General features: G+C 47.2%; 5 protein-coding genes across 5 annotated transcripts; 4 read left to right on the top strand and 1 right to left on the bottom strand. All coding sequences in view use genetic code 12, as the record gives it.

Moving 5' to 3' along the window:
- Nucleotides 1-595: 595 nt before the first annotated feature.
- On the top strand, nucleotides 596-2,808 carry GYP7 (Gyp7p; the record flags this gene model as incomplete). The annotated part of the gene is made up of 2 exons (XM_025488466.1): nucleotides 596-667; nucleotides 694-2,808. 2 exons carry the CDS (start codon nucleotides 596-598, stop codon nucleotides 2,806-2,808), a joined length of 2,187 nt encoding a protein of 728 aa, XP_025343128.1.
- A 193-nt stretch (nucleotides 2,809-3,001) lies between these two features.
- CXQ85_004857 (putative serine/threonine-protein phosphatase) lies at nucleotides 3,002-4,198 on the top strand (the record flags this gene model as incomplete). Its single annotated transcript, XM_025488465.1, has 1 exon — nucleotides 3,002-4,198. One exon carries the CDS (start codon nucleotides 3,002-3,004, stop codon nucleotides 4,196-4,198), a length of 1,197 nt encoding a protein of 398 aa, XP_025343127.1.
- Nucleotides 4,199-5,645: 1,447 nt separating this feature from the next.
- On the top strand, nucleotides 5,646-6,479 carry CXQ85_004856 (uncharacterized protein; the record flags this gene model as incomplete). The annotated part of the gene is made up of 1 exon (XM_025488464.1): nucleotides 5,646-6,479. One exon carries the CDS (start codon nucleotides 5,646-5,648, stop codon nucleotides 6,477-6,479), a length of 834 nt encoding a protein of 277 aa, XP_025343126.1.
- A 1,734-nt stretch (nucleotides 6,480-8,213) lies between these two features.
- On the top strand, nucleotides 8,214-10,070 carry RAP1 (DNA-binding transcription factor; the record flags this gene model as incomplete). The annotated part of the gene is made up of 1 exon (XM_025488463.1): nucleotides 8,214-10,070. The coding sequence occupies one exon, from the start codon at nucleotides 8,214-8,216 to the stop codon at nucleotides 10,068-10,070; it is 1,857 nt and encodes a 618-aa protein (XP_025343125.1).
- A 667-nt stretch (nucleotides 10,071-10,737) lies between these two features.
- On the bottom strand, nucleotides 10,738-11,850 carry MP65 (putative family 17 glucosidase; the record flags this gene model as incomplete). The annotated part of the gene is made up of 1 exon (XM_025488462.1): nucleotides 10,738-11,850. One exon carries the CDS (start codon nucleotides 11,848-11,850, stop codon nucleotides 10,738-10,740), a length of 1,113 nt encoding a protein of 370 aa, XP_025343124.1.
- Between the last annotated feature and the right edge of the window lie 3,549 nt (nucleotides 11,851-15,399).

Here is a 15,399-nt window from a genome sequence, read left to right as displayed (position 1 = left end):
CCAGCCCCTACTCCACCAAAGCAGCTGCCTCAGGAAACCATAAAAAGTAGAACTACCCAAATAAAGCCTTTTATTCTGTTTCCCTTATTTCACGTTCTTTTCCACATACCTCCATTTACACTGTAACTCAAGCCACAATGGCATCCCAGCTCTTCCCTTCATTGGATCACTTTTCGCAGCCATTCCTGCCAGTGGCTGCCAAAGGAGACCCCATATAAAGAGTGACCCTGGTGAACTGGCGAACTATAAAAGGACGTCGATTTCCCCCGTAAAAAAAAAAAGCCTTAGATTTTTGGAGCCCCAAAGAGCCAACCCGTCTGTTTACATCCAATCGAACTCCTTAACAACTTCCTTCCCTCCCTCCCTCCTCCTTTTGGTTACCCCAGACGGACCGGGATATAAAAACCGTGCGGTCTCCCTTGCCACTAGTCAACTGATAAACGAACCACCTGGAGACGAAGCGAGAAAGCAGCCACGGGGGTTTCAAATCATCAAATTTCAAGATTCAGATTTTCAGATTTCACTAACATTTTATTAAATTCAATTTAACCCAATCCAATCCAATCAATTGAACTAATCTCATCCCAGATCGATCATGAGCAAGGTTGAGCTCTTGTACGCCAAAAGTAAGGCGTACCTCCACCCGTCGTCGTCTAATAAAGATAACGTGCCTGGGTTTGTGTCCCTTTCGAGGCCTTCGGGCCTTCTACCAATAAGGATATCTTGCTTAGTTATACGCCAGAGAACATGCTTTCTGCTGAAGAACTTAAGGTCTACAAGGAGGTCGATATGGCTGAGTGTGTGATCGACTCAATGGGCAAGTTGCTGCTTGAAACGCCGAAAAAGGCTAAGGATATCAATAGATCCGTTAGAAGACCTCCCCAGAGCTCGGGCGCAGGCTACTGCTTCTCCTTGCCTTTGCAGCTTGTCTATATGATCCAGGTCCGCTTGCCATCGTTGGGATGGTGGTACGGATCGGTTATTTTGCATACCAAGACGGGCGAGAAGATGCCTGCGGTGTTTTTTCATGATGACGAGTCGCCGCTGACTCTTGAGCGCCAGAAACTCATGAATAAGCTGTTTGATCCGTTTGGCGAGGACGGCCAGATGTTCTGGGGCGGCCAGGACCTTATCAAGAACCTCAGGAGGTATATAAACGTGGAAAAGCTGACCGTGGAGCCTTCGGCGTACTTGGTGGACCCGCTGAGCTCTGATTTGGCCAACTTTGCGCCTTTGAAGGAGCAAAAGAAGGAGAAACAGGAGCCTTTCAAGTTGCCAGATGTGAATAAGATGTTTGCCACGGCCAAATGGCGTGTTTTGGAGACTGTGGCTTCTTTTGGTCAGAAAACAAAGAACCTGGTTGTCGATATGGTCGATGACCATGTGCCTGAGGTTGTGGTCAAGCTGGTTTTGAGCAAGCCTGAGGTGAAGAAGATCAGTAATGATTTCGATAGTGCCAGGGTCTATTTGGCTAAGTGGGCTGCTCAGGTTAAAGAAGAGGCTGAGAACTCCCAGCGTAAGTTTATGTTGGAAGACTCAGTCTACAATAGAATCAACAAAGAACTTCGTGACGGGCTGGAGATTTTGACGCCAGAGGAAATCAGCAACGCTTCTAGAAGGAAACCTATAAGTAAGGTGGAATGGGACGGTTTTTTTGATCACAAGGGCCGTCTTACATTGACTGTGGACGAAGTGAAGTTCCGTATCTTCCACGGCGGTTTAGAAGAAGAGACAAGGAAAGAAGCCTGGTTGTTCTTGCTTGGTGTATACCCTTGGGACTCGTCTGCGGCAGACCGTAAGACTCTTCGTGAGAGCCTTGAAACGAGCTACCATGACTACAAAAAGAGGTGGGTTGACGACGAGGAGAAACGCCAGGATCCTTTCTGGAAAGACCAGAAGTTGCGTATCGAGAAGGATATCCACAGAAACGACCGCCACTTGCCTCTTTTCCAAAGAAAGAAGCCTGATGTTCCCAACTTGTCAGCGCACATTGCTGATTCTTTTGATGCTGGTGCCGCCGATACGAGAGAGTCACTGCCTGAAACTCCAGACGAAGACGAGGAAGAGAGCGAGTGGGACCTTGCGCATATCGAGAACCCACACTTATTCGCCATGCGTGAAATATTGTTAACCTTTAACGAGTACAACGTCAACCTTGGTTACGTTCAGGGCATGACAGACTTGCTTTCGCCAATCTATGTGATCTTGCAGGACGAGGTTTTGTCGTTCTGGGCCTTCAGTGGATTCATGGAAAGAATGGAAAGGAACTTTGTCAGAGATCAAAGTGGTATGAAACATCAAATGGATGTGCTCAATGGCCTCTTGCAGTTTATGCTTCCTGATCTTTTCAAGCATTTGGAGAAGTGTGAATCAACTGACTTGTTCTTCTTCTTCCGTATGCTTCTTGTCTGGTACAAGCGTGAGTTTGAATGGGACGATGTTTTGACTTTATGGGAAGTTCTCTTCACTGACTACTACTCCAGTCAGTTCCATTTGTTCTTTGCATTGTCTGTTCTTTCCGACAATAAGAGAATCATCATGCAGAACTTGAGACGCTTTGACGAGGTCTTGAAGTACATGAACGAGCTTTCCGGAAAAATGAAACTCAATGATTTATTGACTCGTGCCGAGTTGTTGTTCCTTCGGTTCAAGAGAATGATTGCGCTTATTGATCGGGAAAATCTGCAGCGCCACGAAGGCGGGGATCTTTACGAAGTGAATGTGAACCCAGATTTACGAGAATTACTCAGCCGCAAGCTCGTTATACAAAAAGAAGTGGAAAGACCGGAAGGAGTCGGTGGAGGTTAGAATTGGCTGCAAAAATGGGGGGAGGAGGTTATCCGCCACCTGCATACAGCGGGAGAGCAAGATAGAATGTGGGCACGCACGTGTGTAATTCCTGCACATACGCGATGCATCTCATACCCAGCATGCATTGTCAAGCTTTCTATTAAAGAATCACTGAATTCCAAAACTCGTCACGCCACAAAAACCACATTTTATGGGCACACAGTTGAAGAATGGATTCCAGAAGGGCTACAGCTCTACCAAAGATCAAGATGACGACATAGTCGCCGAAGAGGTTGGCTGGGAAGTTTCCAGTCGCACCAAAAAGTGGCTCATCACGATTGGTACCCTTGTGGCCGTTTGTCTTCTTTATGTGTTTTGTTTTCTTTTGCCTAAGATGTTCATTCCGGAAACGAAGGAGTTGGTTGGTATCCACAAGGTGGAACCATTGAACGTTGTTTTGGCACCGGTGCTGAGTGAAACCGTGAGTCTGTGGGGTCTTGAGAGTTTAGACGAGGAAAGCTATAGCGACAACGAGGACGACTTTGAGGAGTTTGCAGTTGAAGCTGATGCCTCGCAGAGTTCTGCTAAGAAGAGCAAGGAGAGACTTATTCTTGTTGGAGACATTCACGGTCAGTATAGAGAGTTCAAGAAGTTGCTTAGAAAGGTGAAGTACAGAAAACACAAGGATCAGCTTCTTGTTTTGGGTGACTTTATCACCAAAGGTCCTCACTCACTTAAGGTGCTTGAATATCTTATCGACAACGACGTTGCTTGTATAATGGGCAACCACGAGTACTATGTTCTTCAGAACTATGCCAAGTACCACGGTCTTCCTCAGCCGTTCTTCGTGAATGGAACTTCGCCAACGTTTAACGTTTTCGGCAAGTTTAATGACGATCCTGAGTTCCTTCTTGCTAAGAAGCTTCGTCCGAGACATGTGGAGTATATCAACAACTGTCCTGTGATGAAGGAGCTTGGTAGAGTGCCATTGCACTCAAAGAAGAACAAGGGCAAGACTGGCTCTGCTGAAGGTGTTGCCGTGCACGCTGGCCTTCGTTGGGATGCGCTTATTGATCTCAATGAACAGGACCCAGAGGACTGTCTTGAAATGAGATCGTATCTCGCTCCAAACTACAACGAGACCACTGACGATCCAGACGATAAGCGTGCTGTTTCCTGGTCTAAGATCTGGAACCAGAAGCAGAAGGCTGGAGAATTGGACCGTTCCATTGTTGTGTACTACGGACACGATGCTGGCAGAGGTCTCAAGCTCAAGAAGTTCTCCAAGGGTCTTGATTCTGGATGCTACAAAGGCAGCAAGTTGAGTGCCATGGTGATTTGGCAAGAAAAGGCGAAGGGTAAAGATGACGTGTTGTACAAGGAAGCTCTTGTGCAGCAGAAGTGTTGATGCATTTGCATGTCATGATCTTATGAATCTGATTTATCAAGTTTGGAAATGCGGGAGGTCTTGCAGTTGAAGTTGATGCTTCAGCTAAAGAGATTTATCTCCCCGTGCTGAATGGTGTTTTGTTTGTCTTTCATTGTTTAGTTAATATTCATCGAAAAGGGGTTGTAGGATGGTTGGAGCAAAGGTGATGGTGGAGGTGAAGGTGAGTGCTCATGTAGCTCCATCATTGTATCATTTTCTTGTATTTCTATAAGAGTAAGTTGCTTGGTTATACTATTGGTTCTAAGTACCCTAGAGATATCCATGACAAACACTATATGACAGAAGTTACCCATCCAGGGGAAACTAAAGCAATCTCCAAGGCAGTATGGATGCTATAGGAGCGTACTTTACCTTCTTACGCCTCTACTTACTTGTCTGTCTATTATGGGTTGAAGCTATAGTAATAGAAGTAGTATCATCCAGTGGGATATGGCATCCACAGAAATAGCTTCTTTGGAGTCCAAAAAAAGGCCTTACTTACTTCAATATACTCTTTAATTAATATATGGGCTAGAGACAATTGTTGGCTTTCTTTATACTTTGAGTAGTTATGTGTTCTCTTAGTGTCTAAGATATGGACAGCTGGGGAACACTACACTGCTACTTCGCCAAGTATATAAGATGTAGCTACCCAAATAACAGATTTACATTAAAAGCGTCTATATTAAACTTCTCAACCACTTCTTGTTCCTCCCTTTTTATCTCTTCCTTTCACACACTGTCATCTACCAGTACCCACTGTTATCTACCAGTACCCAATCCATATAACTCCCCATGAACCTCTTCAAAGAACGATCTCCATCTAAACACTTTCCCTGCCCTTACAATAACCCCAAAAAGCCCTTACCCCCTCCTCTCCCCCTCCTCCAGTCCCATTCAGTGAGCTCCCTCCAAACCATATATATCTACACTGCCTAAGTATATCCTCCACCACACATCCCAGTCCAACGGTAAAACGTCTACAAAACGGGCCCCCGCCTCTTTTGTACGTCTAAATATATTATCCTATTTTTTCACCCTTCTTCCACCAGCCACTGGTGGAAACCACCCTCCCATTCCTTATCCCCCTCCATTATCAACACTTTCCTACCACTCCAAATATTCCCACTTTTCGCCAACCCCCAGGAAATCCCGTAGACCCCCAAACCAACTCCTTTGCTCTGCTCAGCCGTAATCGGCAGGCGCTGGACCCTGCTTAACTTTCCCTATCCACCGTTTCAAATCTACTGGGGTTTCCCTTTTCGCAACCATTTCCCTTCCACTTTCCCTCCAACACAAACCAGAATTATACTTCCCTAAAAAACCAATCCTGCCAGTTGTCCCAGAATTTAAATATAAAAAGACGTGGTTTTTCCCTGAGTCTCTTCTTCCTCTTCAACCACTTTTTCATAACTTCTTCTTCACAATGCAACGCACAAGCTACTTTTCGTCTTACATCCCAGCTAACTTGAAGGACATCACCTTCATTGCTCCACTCAAAGGTTCTACCTTTGGAGCCGTATTAAAAAAACCTTACTTTGGTATGTCTAGTAAAATCAGCGCCTGTTTGGGCCACGGTACGCCTGAGGCTGCCAGACCTACTACTTCTTCAGGCTTTGAAAACGTTTCTAAACACCCTCAGGCTGTTATGGCCGAAGAGGAGCCAAAAAATGCTCCTAAACCTCAATTGAGTGTTCTGGAACAATGTAAAATTTTGGTAAACGTATGTAAGCCTTTTGAACAGCCGCTGGCCAGCCTGGACCAGTACCTGAACGGGTTTGTACTGAACCACTTGGGACTCCAGCAGAAACAGGAGCCTCCCACGCTTGAAGAGATCCTTTTGGGCATTTTCAGGCCCATGTTCTTCAAAATGCAGAACGACCAGGACGCCAGAGACCGTGAGGAGCACGAAGCCTTCATGGCTCAAGCCAGAGCCTTGATGTCAGAACGTACTGGTTCTAGTACTAGCTGTACCAGTTCTGACCTCAGTTCTGGCGACAGTTCTGGTCTTTCTAGTCCTGAACCTTTGTCTGACGATGACGGTTGGACTACAGTGTATACTGGAGCCAAGCCTTCCAAAGCTAAGGCTCTTGTGGGGCCTAGTATCCCCAGTGCACTTAAAACCATGACAAAGCACACCAAGTGTTCTGTCACGGCCTATACCGCTGCTTCTTCGATGTCTGGGCGCTCCAACATCAAGAAACACAACCCCTTTGAGGCTTTGGAGATTGAGGAGTCTCCAAATGCTGCTTTAGTGTAGCCTTATGGCTTCAAAACTCCTTGTTCAGAGCGAAAGCCTGTGGCTTTGGTTCGATTTAGAGAGGTTTTTGAGGCAACTCCTTTGGAGTTGGTAAAAAAACTTCGCCTTTGGGAGAGTTCAAGTGGGGAGGAATGGAACTTGAGCTCGGTGATGGTGCCTGGAGAGGCATGGACGGATCGGTGGATCATTAGCATACCTATATAAAAAATAAAAAAAATTTATAAAAACAAGGAGTAGGTAAGTGTTGGTATTTGGTGGTGACGTGTTGGTGAGGGTTGAGTTGGTGGTAGTTGGTGATGGTTGTATCAGAAGGTTAAGTAATGGTAAAGTATAGACCATATATATCCAATTCGAAACATTGCTTTTTCCTTTTATGATTCTTCGCTGAATGAAACTGGAGAATCTAAGGTTTTGGGGAGCTTGCTGATGTAATTTGATTGCTTTGTGGTATTTGTGTACTCCTAGGCTCTCAATGTAAGAAAGCATCAAATACATACCACCATAGATAACTGGGAACCAGTAAAACAAGTTTAACGAATGTAGATTACCTTATTGAAATGAAATGTCATCAATATTACCAGTCTCTGCTATAAGTGGTCAAATACATACTGAGTTGTCTGAACCCAATACCCAGCAGAGCTCCTCATATATCTCAGATTATACTAAACCTAGGTTAGAGAATTATATCGCTTTCAAAACTACCACTCTCTTCAAAAGTATAGAAATGAATATTGAGGTATCTGACAAACTAAAGCTCATAATTTGTGTCTTCCCTCTACTCCTCCTCTACAAGCCTACCTTATCTATTCTGTGTACTCAAACCCTTATTAGTATCCATCAGACCTTCAAAAGGCACCTTAATTTCCCCTTTTACAGCTCTTGATAACTTTCGTTTCAGATAAACATTCACTTACTTATCTTTCGATGAACACTTAAAGATCCCCTTTCCCTATCCAGATCGTCAAATATCTCCACCGTTATCATCAAATAACGTCCTAGATTATTATCACCACTGCCTAGACTAATTATTTAGCCAAAACCCATCCAGGAAAGTCCAGTGACAGCCGATCTGGTAACACTCCCAGCCACTCTACACCATCCATGAACCACCACTACCACTCCACCAGCACCTCTCCCTTACTATACCCCACTTGCTATTTTCCAACCCAAACAACCCCCAATCCCAAATCCCAAATCCCAGTCCCAATCCAAGTAATTCCCTCCCCTTCATCCCCCACAACCACTTCCCTTAACCTCTTCCCTCCTCGTCCTCTATATATTCCACCCACTCCCATCCCTCCACCCGTCCACGCCACGTTTCCCAGAAAAAGACACCACCATCACCTCCACCACACCTCTCCAGCCACCCCATAACCTCCCCCTTCTGCCACCAACCCCTCCAATGCCAACTTCCCCCAACTAGCCAAGGGTAACTACTAGTACTGGTCCCTTATATGCAGTATTCATCAACAAAACCAGCCATACCCAACCCCAATCCACCAAAACCGTCGAAAATCTCCCAGAAAAAGGCCCACCCAGCTAAGTATCCCTGCCTGTTTATATATACACGGTTGGTTTGCTCAGGCGGCCGCTCCCGGGGCCCTGGCGGACCCCGGTATCTGGCCACCCTTTTGGTTCCCGCACACCTACACCATCAAAACATCACCACCTCTCTTAAACCTAAACACCCAAACGCCTCACACACCCAGACACCTATTTGCAGCCATTCCAATCATGTCTGACATGATGGTACCCAACTTGCTTACCGACGACTCGGGCCTGCCCATGGCCTTCTATATAAACCCACAGGATCCGCTCAGGGAAAAGTACCTGAAGATCATCCGGGAGAATGGCGGATACATTGAGCTTAGTGAAGTCAACGCTGATAAGAATCTGTACGTGCAGCTTTCGTCGTATCCTGTTGCTCGCAGAACGACGTTTCTGTTTCAGTTTATTGACGATTACTTGAACAAGGGGGGTTCTGTTTACTTGGAGCCGTACCAATTGAACCCAGCCAAGAGGGCTGCGGACGAGTTGGACGAACAGGATGTACGTACAGCCAAGGCGATGGCCCAGGCCATGAACAAGAAGGCGAAGGGGCCTCCAAAGTCCACGACAAAGTTCACTCAGGAGGCAGACACGTATATTCTCGAGCAGGTGAGGTTGAAGCCTCGGTTCAGAACATCACATAAGTTCTTTGAGGAGTTGGCCCAGCACGACTTGCTTAAGGGCCATACGGGAAACTCGGTCAGGTCTCGTTACAGGGCTCATTTGGAGCACAAGTTGCAGTATGTGTACAAGACGGATGAGTACGACCGGTTGATTTTGGACGAGGAGGGCAACAGACAAGTTGTGCCTGTGAGTCTGGCCAAAACAATGAAGAACAGGTTTACTGCCGAGGACGACTACACGCTCTGTGAGAGTATTATCAACCATGTGCTTAGCACTCAGGATAGGGAGACGTTGCAGACTGCCGAGGATAAAACCACCAGGCTTCCAGATGGCGTGCTTAACGAGGCTAACTTCTCGGTGCTGATTTCGTTCTTTGACGAGTTTGCTCGCCAGAACACTTCTCACTCGTCTCTGAGCTGGAGAGACCGTTACAGAAAGTTTGCCAGAGTGTACGGACTCCAGAGGTTCAGAAACTACTACCGTGAAGCACTTAAAACCAAGGAAGGTCCTCAGCCAATGAAGAACTTGACTTCTCGTGAATCCAAGAGCGAGAAGAAGGCCCAGCTTACCGCCAAGAAGTTGAAGGCTTCCCAGGTTCGTATGGATATGAGTCCTCAGGACCAGGCCTTCTTGGCTGACGAGTTGGCCCGGAACCATGGCCAGCTTCACCATGGCCACCACCACGGCCACCATCTTACTCACCAGCTTGACTCTGCTGGCGTTGCAGCCGTTGCCAATATGGCTGTGGGCCAGGGAGCTCTTGACGAAGAGATTGGCGAGGTGAAGAACCTGAATATCGACGATGCGCTTCGTCAAGTTGGTGTGGGCGCTGGAAGAGTGCAAATCGAAGATGATTTGGTCAACCCAGACGTACGTGCTTTGGGAATCCACCAAACCGACCATAGCGCCATTCACCCTAACTTGGGCGGTGCTTCAGTGGATGGCCACGATTTCGAGGCTCTTGAATTAAAGGTTGACGCTGATTCCCAGGATCCATGGGCTAAGTACATGGTTTACTTGCCTCGTGATGTTCTGCTGACTGCCTTGTTCTCAGACAAGTTTATTGCTTTTGAGCCTTCTGTGATTGACCGTGCCCGTGAGCTTTTGACCACTTTGGAGCCAGACGACGTTGGTGTGCTCTTTGACGAATTCGAGAAGTTGGGCTTCACCAGAGGCTTTGTGGGCCACATTCTCAAGGTCACCAGCAGCTCTGTGCGCTACATCAACGACTACTTGTACAGACTTCGGGATGCACTTGAAGACGACCGTCTTGACTTGGTGGACGTGTTGTTCCCACGTGCCCATAACGGTTTGTGGACCCCAGAACAGGATTTCGACTTGAAGGAAGGCCACATGGAGAAGTTGGCTTTCCACGATGCCGAGAGCATTGCCGCCAGAAGACAGTTCCTCGGCCTCTAAGGCTTTGGAGAAGGTTGCTGGTTGCCTTGACTACAAGTGTTATTGGTTTTGGCGTTTTGTTGTAAACTTTAAAGCCAAAAACAGTGCCAGCACGTCTTTCTTGGCCTCCTGCGTGCCACCGTGTGGTTTCTTCTTGGTAAGAAAAATCTGAAACCGTCAACTTACGTTGTTGGATGTATTTTGCAGCCGTTGATGTTTTGTGGTTTTTGGACTTGTAAGGTGTGGTTGTCGTCCCTGCAGCGTCAAGTCTAAGACACTGATAACGGCTTTTTTGTAAATTAGCAATTCTGGGTTTTTGTGACCCAGATGCCATGTTTTAATATAACTACTTTAGGAAGAGGTTGTAGAAGGGGGAGAAGGGTAACGCTTTGTATGGGTGGTATCATGTGACGTCCACGTGACTTCCGAGGGTGCACGAATGTGTCGACTCCTTCGAGGCTCGCTTAGCTACGCAAATTTTGACAACACGTTCGACGCGCAGCACCGAATTAGGCAATGGTAAACACTACATGAAGGTTAAAAGTAAAGTAAACAATAAAAGGTATTCAAAAAAGATCTCACGCGAGATTGTTTTGGGAAGAAAAAAAAACACTTGACAACAAGAAGGGTATTCAATAAGGCGCTTGGCAGCAACCTACTAGTGCAAATGCTTCAACGTTTTATTGACTTAGGCGGTGTAGACACCCCAGAACTGTTCAGCGTTGAATGGACCTGGGTTCTTCCACATGTCGTTGTAGGCGTTGAAGTAAGTGACAGAGTCACCGCACTTGTCAGAGATAGACTGGAGGGCGCTCTTCTGGTTCTCAGAAGATGGAATGGCAACCTTGTTAGAGTCACCCTTGGTTGGCCAGCCGGTCTCAGTAATGAAAACCTTCTTGGAGTCACCACAGGCGTTGGAGACTCTCTGGAGCTGCAACAAGACCCAGTCACCGGCATCCTTGGCGGCAATGTGACCGTCAAAGAAAGCGTGGGCGTTAACAGCCATGTAGTCAGAGTGCTTACACAAGTCAGGGTTGTTGATCACGGCAATGAAGGTGTCGACACTGACGACAGGACCAGAGTAACCCTGGGACTTCAAAGCAGATCTACCAGACTCGACGTACTTGCCGATCTGGGAAGGAGTGGCTTGGCCAGCGTTAACCAACTCGTTACCGATAGAGACGGTGCTGACAACGTCCCAACCACCGTGGTTCTTGACAGCCTTGGACAAAGTCTCAACGTCCTTCTCAATCTGGTGGACGTCAAAGATACCGGCGAAAAGCTTCTGGCCTGGAGCGAAACCAGAAAGAGCAGCCTCGACCTGGTTACAGTCGACACCGTAAAGTCTGATGGTCTCGAAACCAGACAACTTCAGAACTTCCTTCTTGATCTGGGAAGCAGACTTACAGCCACCGTCGTCAGAGTATGGCGAGTAGGTGATAGCCTTAGCTGGACCAGAGAAAGAACCAGTGGAGGATGGGATAGACACAGAGTCGGAGCCAGAGCTGGATGGAGCTGGCTTGGAAGGAGTGGAGGCAGTGGACGAGGCAGAGCTGGAAGAGTCACCACCACCAATAAGGTCGCCAATGACACCGGCAGCGTGGGCCTCGTTGTCTGGCTGGGCCTCAGCGGTTGGCTGAGACTCCTCCTGCTGAGGAGCACCAGCGGTCTGGGTGACGAAGACGGTGTTCCAGTTGGTGACAACAACCGCCTTCTTTTCGTGTTGGTGGTGTTGGTGCTGGATTGGCTGGGCAATGGCGGAGGCGACGATAGCGGCCTGGACGAAGCTCTTGAACAACATTTTTAAAAGAATGGCTAGGGGTGAGGTTTCTTTCTAGGGAGGGATTTAGAAGGAGTGACTATAGATTGGAACCTTGAAGAAAAAAAAAAAAAAAAAAAAAGAGCTCAAAATGTAGGGGAATTGGCGTTTTATATAGGGGTGGGAAAGCGAAACCTGCCGATTTATTTTGTTTAGAAAAAAAAAAATTTCCCATTGAGATTTCGCGGCATGCGTCCCTTTGTAGGTTATGTGCACTGCAGTACCGCTGTGCGTCAGTGGTGCGTCGCTGCCATTTCCGAGGGTGAGTCTAGGCGCCCCCGGTCTTTTTGGCCCAGGCCACTGTCAGCCCGAGGGTCTGATCTCCAGCCGGTCAATTCATCATGTTACACCGGCCAGTTAACTAGCCCAGGCCGGGGTCACCTTGCCTCCAAGCCGGTAGGATCTGCTCCAAGTTTCGGTGGTTGTAGTCGGCAAAAACGAACCCATTCCGGTCACAGTGGCCCCGGAACTGGTCCACACCAAATAGCCAGTGCCCAATACCCATTTCCTGGTGCCTTCAACGTCTATAGTAAACCCAGCCGATGACGTCGTTGCTCCTTTTTCGCTAGCCCGTTTGGTGTATATTTTGTGCGTCCTTCTATCGTGTTTCTCCTTTTCCAGTGCCTTTTTCTGGGTGCCTTTGGCGCCTCCTTCGCACTCCTGCGAACGAAACGAACCTTATTCAACCAACGAAAGGGACCAGGAAGGGAGGAAGAGAAAGGTCAAATGGCTTAAGTGGATGGTCTGGGTTAGGCGAAGGCCGAAGTTGAAGGTACGTAATTTGCATGGATATTGGTCAAGTGGGGGCCGTTTGAGGTCGTGTTTTACATCCTCAGACATGTCAGAAGGGCGTTTTGCAGCCATTCATGGAAACCTCTCTTCCCTAGCTCTCTCAAAAATACTTCTAAAAAACACTTTATTCCGTTCCGTCACTTGAAATTCGAAGGTCTGAAGAAGTCAAAGAAGAAGCTTCCATGAATTCCAGGTTTCCATTCCCAGTTCTCCTGCTTCTCCTGCTTCTTCTACTTCTTCTGCTTCTTCTGCTTCGTCTAAGCATGTCCATAGAACATCCACCAGTATCCACAAAACACATCCAATGACGGTTTTCTACTTTTTCTACGTTTTCCAATTTCCCCAATTCCTCTTCTCTTCCCTCCAAAGTACCCATTATTGTTCTTCTCCATCCTCCTATTCCATTTCTTCCTCCCTTCTTCCCTAAGCTCACCTTCCTTATCCTCTCACGCTTCTTCCCTACTTCTCTACCTAAACATCCAATTTCCACCCATTTCCACTCTCCATCTTCTTCTTCACTTCCCTCCGTCTCCCACTACCTCTCCGTGTTTCGTTCGTGTTTTGACTTCCAGCGTTTGCTTGGTACTACTGCGTCAACAAGAGCCAAGGCAACCACGGTCCAAGAAACCAACCAACACAAAAAGGCGGGGCAACTCTTTATTTTCTTCATTTACTTTAGTGTCGTTTCAAATGGTCGACCTGACCTGACCTTCCTTGGAAGGCTGAGCGGGACCTTCCTTACCCTGGAATGCCTGGTTTCGTCTTGGATCCTCGGCATATTCCCATGCGACAGTGCTTTAACAAATACGCCCACAAAACAAGGAAAGGGGTTAGTTTTTGGAGATATGGGGAAGAGAAAGGGGTAAAGTTTGCTGGTCTTACTATTGCCTTGCTGGTACCTGCTCTGGTGGTCCTTTTGGTGCCTACGTCGCGTGGAGTGGTTGCAAAAGGAGACTTGTAGAAGGTTAACTTTACGGTTACCAAGGTTGAACAGAAATAGGAGTAAATAGAGTGGATGATATCGAAAGAGGTCACTAAAGCTTCCTTTGGCCCTTTGGCTCCCTTGGCTCCCTTCAACCACTGAATACACTTCCCTTCCATTTAATACCCAATTTCTACTATTCCCTCCACCACTTCCATTTCTACTTCTTCCTTCCAACCCATTCCCTTCCAATACCTCCCTTCCCTCCTTTCCCTTCTTTTCCCTTCCTTTAATTTACTAAACAACACCGCCTTCCTGGACATCAACTCTGCCTGGACCTCAACGTCCACTTCCTCGAAGCCACTGCAACCTCAACCTCATCCACCAAACACCAAACGTCGACTTCGTCCACCGTCAACGCTTTTTTCCCGATTCAGTATAACTCAATGCCTCGCTATGGTGGCTCATTCAACAATGTGGCTTGGCTACGACGTCAAATACGCTCAGCAGGAAACAATCCGTGCCGTGAACGGTCCAATAAATCGTCTACTCAACACATTCACTTGAAAATTGATAGGAAACTAGTTTGACTAAAACGGGGCGTTTCTTAGTTGAGATCCGATCTTCGTATTGGTTTAGCCTGGTGGACGTTTCGTGACAACGTTAAACGTCACCGTAGTCACTGTGGCTGTTTTCCTACATCACCGTTTTTGCAGATACTTGGTTTTCGAGTGTTCTCCTTTCTTCAACTGTCCAATTGAATCGTCTAAATTACCTTTATCTGGCCTAAAAGCCATTGTGCTCTGGACTCAGCCAAAGAGCTATTATACACCATTTAGAGCTCGAAAAACCACAAAAACCGGCAAAGCCATGATTGGCTTAGAGGCTGAGAATCGCGCCCACCGCTCCGCCAGGCCCCCAAGGAGAGAAGTAAGGAAAGGAGTATTAAGTGCTATTTAATAGTGATAGTTATAGTGAACTATGAATTTGCAGCCAGAGATTCGGGGGTGGATTGGGAGTCGAGGGTAATTTGCAACGACCGATATGTGCTGTTGGGATTTCCGACTTGGGTAGTTCCGGGGGTAATGTTATTGGTTCGGAAGTGGGCGATGGCGCCCTCGGATGTGGGAAATAATAAACAAGAAAAAAATTCTTTATTAGCGGCACGTGATGTAAGTCACGTGATGCGATCGTCGAGACGATCAAACAAACCCTCGTGTTTTGATTTGGCACAGTCCCCCAAGCCCGCCCCCACGGGAGTAGTCGAAATACAGCCAGAGGAATATGGATTTATGAATATGCCCCTTTCTGTTCACCCAATCCCATCCCACTTCCCTGGCCTTTGGCTCAGGGAAGGGGGCCGTGATTGGGCCGGATTGGGCACCCCCGGTTCTCCCACCCGACGTGCGGCGCTACTTATTCCAGTATATGACTTGCGTCCAGCGGCTCTCCTCTATGCAATCATCCACTAATTCGTTGGTTTCGCCTTGTCTTCTCACCCAATAACCGCTTTTCCTTCCCTCTGGTCTAGATCTGAGTCGGCACCATCCCACCTCGAGTCCATGAAACAGCCAATTACCAGATCCCCGAGTCCAAGAAAATCGGCATTCCAAACGTACCAAACGAATAACCGAAAGAGCATAACCTAATTTCATCTCTACTTCCTCTACGTCCTTTCCACTACTTTCTTCCTCTTCCAATGTGAGACTCTTGGGGACCAATTGACGTCCAGAGATTACCCAATCCTGAAACCACAACCAGACGAACCAGAACCAGACAAACTTGAAACAACCTGCCTTTTTTGTCCTTTCCTGTTT

Source organism: Candidozyma haemuli, assembly GCF_002926055.2.
Source record: "Candidozyma haemuli strain B11899 chromosome Unknown H_2014730914, whole genome shotgun sequence".
Taxonomy (NCBI): Eukaryota; Fungi; Ascomycota; class Pichiomycetes; order Serinales; family Metschnikowiaceae; genus Candidozyma; species Candidozyma haemuli.
This window is presented reverse-complemented; position numbering and strand designations above follow the sequence as displayed.